This window comes from Solanum stenotomum, unplaced genomic scaffold (genome assembly GCF_019186545.1).
Source record: "Solanum stenotomum isolate F172 unplaced genomic scaffold, ASM1918654v1 scaffold24438, whole genome shotgun sequence".
NCBI classification, from domain to species: domain Eukaryota; kingdom Viridiplantae; phylum Streptophyta; class Magnoliopsida; order Solanales; family Solanaceae; genus Solanum; species Solanum stenotomum.
The window spans coordinates 60,244-66,199 of NW_026028018.1; the positions used below are offsets into that span (position 1 = coordinate 60,244).

Consider the following 5,956-nt stretch of genomic DNA (forward strand, 5'->3'; position numbering starts at 1 on the left):
TAGTTATATATTAAGAAAATTTTAGGCAGTTTTGATGAAAATTTTGGAAATATTTGACTGCAAAGCTAAGTCTTTGTCAATAATAAATATGAAGCTATTGTAATTCGTGGTCCTCATGCATTATAATAGTATGCATAGCCTTTTAATTAAGATGTACTATGAGTTATATAGTTAGGGAGTCGTCTTTTATTAAGAGCGTTTTATTTCTTAATGTGAATTTGTCAGATACGAATTTGCATTTAATCGAGACTCAATATAGATATCGAATATCAAATTCTAAATTAAAAAAGGTACAATAATTCACCCCTCCTTTGTTTTTAACTAGCTAGGTCGAATTGTATATAGATGATCATAATATTCAAATTGTGCAATATATGACTGTGTATAGCTAAGTGGTCAATTTTGTAGTTGGTCTTCATCACTAGAATTTATAGCCTTTTGACTCTTCTTTGAAGAATTAAATGGATATTAGAATACTTTAAAGAAATTAATTTCACGTGAAAAAATAATTTCAAGCCACTATTAATGTAAATAATCATGGGAACAAGGAATATAGAATTGTGTTGGATGAAGCTTCCATAAAGAAAATCTTAATATTATGTGATATTTTTCGTTCTGAATTAAATTTGCATGGTTTTTCTCAAAATCACTCGAATAAGAGTTCATAACGTTATTATGTGTCACCTATATTTTCCAAATATTTATGGTCATCGAAGTCCATATGCAATGCAACCTCCTATTTTTTTTTGTCTAGCTCTGTATAGAGGGTGAAAAACGGGTATTATCGATATCATCTCCATACTCAACTCGTCAAGAAATTAACTTAAACTCTGGAGGGAAACATAGAAGCAACCAAATCATCAAAAAGATATTCTTTATTTTCCTTTTATTTATCACAAACTAAGGAATTACATATATAGTACTTCCATAATATCACTATGTATATGATGAATAAAAACATCATATTTTTCCTTGACTTAGTAATTAATCCTCCTAGCTAGGAGAATAACGTAGCCTTATTCGAATTATTAATACAAAAGGATACAAATAGATAGATAGATAGATAGATAGATAGATAGATAGGCAGATAGATATTTAAGGACAGAACACAACCCTATAATTAGTACCAGCAGGGCAAGTGAAAGTACTAGTCTGATCATCCTTAGGGTAACTATATGCATCAGGACACCTCTCCTTAAAAAATCTCGAAAATTTAGTTGGGCTACAACTACCAGAGTTACAACAATATTGATCAGTCTTGAAAACGGTACAAGGATTGTTACATCCTCCGGGAGCCTTCAATTCATTAGGACATTGCTGATTAATTTCTGCTTTACACGTTATGCCACGGGTGCACCCATTGGAAGTTGGACTAAATTCCATAGGAACATTAAATCCATCGACAAGAGAAATATCGAAAAAATCTTTATTTGCAAATTGGTTTAGGGCATATTCAGCTAATGTATTGGGTGGTACACCAAAAGATTTACATACAAGAAGACCATTACAATCTCCAGTTTGGCATTTTCCCTTACCGGATGCATCGAAATTGCATCCGGTACGGCCCCAAACTCGAGCTTGTTTAGTCCCCGGAGGGGCGTTTATCGTCCACGTTTGGCCACGATCGAGGCGTTTGCCGCCTCCGGCCGGGACTCCAGCAGCCCAAACTGTGTAGGGACAATTGTTACGAACTAAAATTGTGGCTGCATTGGCATAGGTGAAAAAAAGGGTAAAGAGAACAAAAATTGAAGTTCTCATTTTTTATTTTTTTTGTGACTACTAATAAATTGGAATAAGTGATGGTGTTTATGAGGGAGTATTTATAGGGTAAAAATGGGAGACCATCGTTGTTAAGTAACTAATTTGTTTGAAATTTTGGTTTGTGATAATGTAATGTTTTGGCTAGACTAGTAGAATATTATCAAGATAAGGGTGCAAGGTGTTGCTACTAGAAGCAGGGGCGGCTCTAAAAAAATCGGTGGCCTAATGTCAAATCTGAATGGAGGCCTTAAATTTAAATATATATTTTTTATGAAATTTATTATAGCCAATTATTTAATCTTTCTTGAGACATAGTATTCATAATTTGTCGAATTTCTATTACTTCTTTGCTTTTTTATGAAAAGATTTTATTTTCTACAAGTAATACTCGATATTTTTTTAATAAAAATACGTATAACCTATTTTATTTTTTTTAAAATGAGGCCCTCAAATTTTGGGGCCAAAGGCAATTGCTTTTTTTTCAAAGTTGTAAAGCCGCCCCTAACTAGAAGTTGTAGAAAATATTGTAGCTAGGGTCTATTATTCAAGCTTGGATTTTATTTTTTACTTTTGAATAGTATATGTATCTTCTTCTTTTTATTTTCCCATTCAAGGTTTGTATCAGCATTGGAGTCTGATTATATTTGGATATGTGCGGGAAAGTTGCATATTGAGTATAAAGTATTCCCTAATAAAGGTGACACACTTAGGAGACTCGAACTCGAGACATCTGATTAAGAATGAAATAGAGTACTTACCACTTCATAGCAAAAGGCAAAAAGAAAAATCAAAGTTAAGAACAATGAACTTAGAATTTGGATGATACATAAATTCAAACTTTTTTAGGTAATTATGCAAGTTTAAGGACCTCTATTTTCAACATTTTAGCAACAATTGAAAAGCTATATATGCACACATGAATATTATATTGCTTTGTGATTTACACAAGTAATTTTTTCAATATCCATATTCATATTGAATCTAAGCGATTCCATATTCAATTTGGATCAAAATTATTGAGTTCTGATCGTTAATATTTAATGATCTATATCAGTGCCCTCAAATCAATATAGTTGAAAAGACTTTATTTAGGTAACTTATTAAGTGTACAAAAAACCAAAAGGAAAATAGAGACTTGACAGTAAGAAAGATCAAAGTTTACTAAATATGAAAGACAATTGTTATTTTCCTTGTACAAAATTAGCTGGTGGAAAATTCGTATTCAATTCGTTGTGTCTCACTTCTGCTTGATTTTTATTTTATTTTTTTGAAAAAGGGACTGCAGAAACCATTTACTTATTTATATCATATTCGTACAAAATATCCTCTCCTTCTTATTTTATATGACAATATTTTACTGAGCATGAAATTATGTAAAAGAAAAATTAAAAAGTTATGTCATAGACAAATCACAAATGTGTGGTCATAAAATTATATATTATTAACGCTAAAATAAAAAGTTTTAAATTAAATAATTTTAAATATAAAATGTATAATTCTTTATGATATAAATTAAAAAGAGATATATTCATATTAAGTAGGATAAAGAATTTTAAAAAACAATCATAAAGGAGAAGAAAACTCGAATGATATAGAAAATTTGTAGAAAGGATAGCGTCTCCAAATAAAATATGGAACAACTCAAGCAAACAGTGCTAGAATTCGAACATAATCAGTTAGTGTTTGATTCCAATTCTCAATTGTAATTTTGGTTCAATGATTATAAATGTATTTAGTGTTTGTGTGTAAATTTTTTTTTCACGTTATGTAAAATTTAGTAAAGAATAAAACATTTCTATTAAGATTCTTTTTTGTCGCGAAGCTCGAAGTCGAGGATTTTAGTTAAAAATAAATGGATTGTATTCATCATCACATCACAATCCTCAATAATTATACGTTTTAATACACTTTGTCTCAAATACAAATAGTAAACGAGTCAATATATAATGCAAAAATAACGGTGATATATGATAAATAATATGGGATATATATCTAAGCAACTATGACATGTTCAAACTTGATATTTTATAGTACATTTTAATTTATGGCACTATAATATATTTTTTCCACTTTCATAAGAAATTTTTTAACTCAAGTTACATTTTATATAGTTTCAAAAGACGAAAATATTTAATTTTCAAGAAATAATTAGTCTAACCTGATTAATTGAGCAAAAAAGGTAAAAATTGACGAAGATTATGATAGAGGAAGTAGTCTACTATGAGAACATATTATGCAAATGAGTGAAGTGATACTTTAAACTAATAATGTGCCAAGCACTTCCCTTTTTTAGGAAAAATCTTTTTGGCAAGAAAATTTGGCTAGAATGATATTTTATCTATGTTATTTTATTTTTTAAAATATTTTTACTCTTTTACCTTTAATACCTTTTAACTAAAAAAAATGAAAAAAGATTAGTTTGTTTTAAAATAAAAAAATATTATAGTTATTTTAATTTTCTGGCCATTTAGCACTTTCCTATTTTTTATTAATAGTTTACTGGATTGATATAAAAAAAAATCTTCTTAAAACATCAGATGCAGCATAAATTAGAAGAACACATAAATTATCTAAATGTAAGGAATATTTTCAAAATTTAGCTAAAAAGTTTCCCCAAGTTACGAGGGAATACGGATGTTCACATTTGGGATAAAATCGATTCAAATCGGAATACTCAATTAAATCTATTAAATAAAATAATTTTATTTTGATTTGATTTTACATTTTTAAAATTCAATAATAGTTGGTTTTCCTTATAAAAAAACTCAAAAAAATTAATCGAATCAAATCGATATATATATATATATATATATATATATAGTTGGTTTTCCTTATAAAAAAACTCAAAAAAATTAATCGAATCAAATCGATATATATATATATATATATATATATAGCTTTTGTCAAGATTTATTTACAATTTATTTATATAAAAAAAAGTTCAACACAAGAGCATTTATCTTATTATTTGTTTCATTTATATGAGTGTTTATGTAAGTTTTTTATGAAACTAGGAATGTCATTGTCACTTCCTTGTCTAGGACAAAGTGATGAATTTTGAGGCCTTGTTCACGTTAAATTTAGTGTTCGAAAGTTTTGTAATGTCATTTGATCTTACTATTTTTCTTTGGATGACTTGTTCTCTTTTTTTCCTTCCGTTTTACACGAATCATTTCTTTTACATTTGTATATAATTAATAACTGAATAATCGGATAAAATTACACTGAAATCGATGATAATCAAACTGATAAATGTATATTACAGTTGGTTTGATTTGATTTTGATTTTGACCAATAATGACCCTAATCGATTTGTAAACACTCATAGTTGGTGGTAATGGTGGTTGTAGTTGAGTTGAGGACGGTGATTATGGACGTTAGATGGTGGTGATAGTTGTAGCTGAAAATAGATGAAATAGTGGTGAATCGTCATCCCTATAGAAATTCTTAAATAAACATCTTAATAACATTAAGACTTTAATATAAATCTCAATCGCTCCGACTTATTTAGACCCATTAAGTGATTGTAAAAATCAACACATAGATACCCCTACTTATGACATAATGAGTAATTAAAAACTGAGTATTTCAAATTTGCATTTGTTAACATTAAACGTTTTACAAAACACGTGAATTGTTAACCACGCAGAAGAATCCCAAATTTGCAAAATACGACCATCCATATGTGACTGAATTCAATAAAGTCATTATTATCAGTAACGTTTTTATCTTTAAACCGTAACTCATATCAACAACTTTTAAATCCGTTACTAACAAAAACAATTTATATATATATATATATAAAATCCGTTTACTTTTTATCCATGTATTTTTAAATAAAAATAATACCTACTACATTATCAATAAACAATAAATGAGATTATACTAATTCTAATAAGTTTCAAGAAAACATATTAGCTTCTTACGATTCATTTAGTTGAAGAATATATTATCTCGAGATAAATTATAACTCCACCAAGGGGCGGAGCTAGAAATCAGAGTAAATATAAAAGGAGTCCTTCCCCAACCCCACCGCTTGAATGTCTTCCTTCTATAACACACTACTTTCTTCGTATGTATATTTTCAAATCCAACAAATCCGTCAGTTTCTCTTCGGAATATTCTTCAGTTTCCCGCTACTCTCTCTTTCTCTCTCTAAAAATTAATATCTTTAAACCCTAACTTCACTCAAAAA

General features: G+C 28.6%; 1 protein-coding gene across 1 annotated transcript; it reads right to left on the reverse strand.

Moving 5' to 3' along the window:
- Positions 1-860: 860 nt before the first annotated feature.
- On the reverse strand, positions 861-1,804 carry LOC125851337 (thaumatin-like protein). Its single transcript, XM_049531119.1, has one exon. It carries the CDS (start codon positions 1,756-1,758, stop codon positions 1,096-1,098), a length of 663 nt encoding a protein of 220 aa, XP_049387076.1. The 5' UTR covers positions 1,759-1,804; the 3' UTR covers positions 861-1,095.
- Between the last annotated feature and the right edge of the window lie 4,152 nt (positions 1,805-5,956).

Excerpts from the sequence above, each read along its gene's own strand:
- LOC125851337 (XM_049531119.1), bottom strand. The coding sequence starts at position 1,758 with ATGAGAACTTCAATTTTTGTTCTCTTTACCCTTTTTTTCACCTATGCC.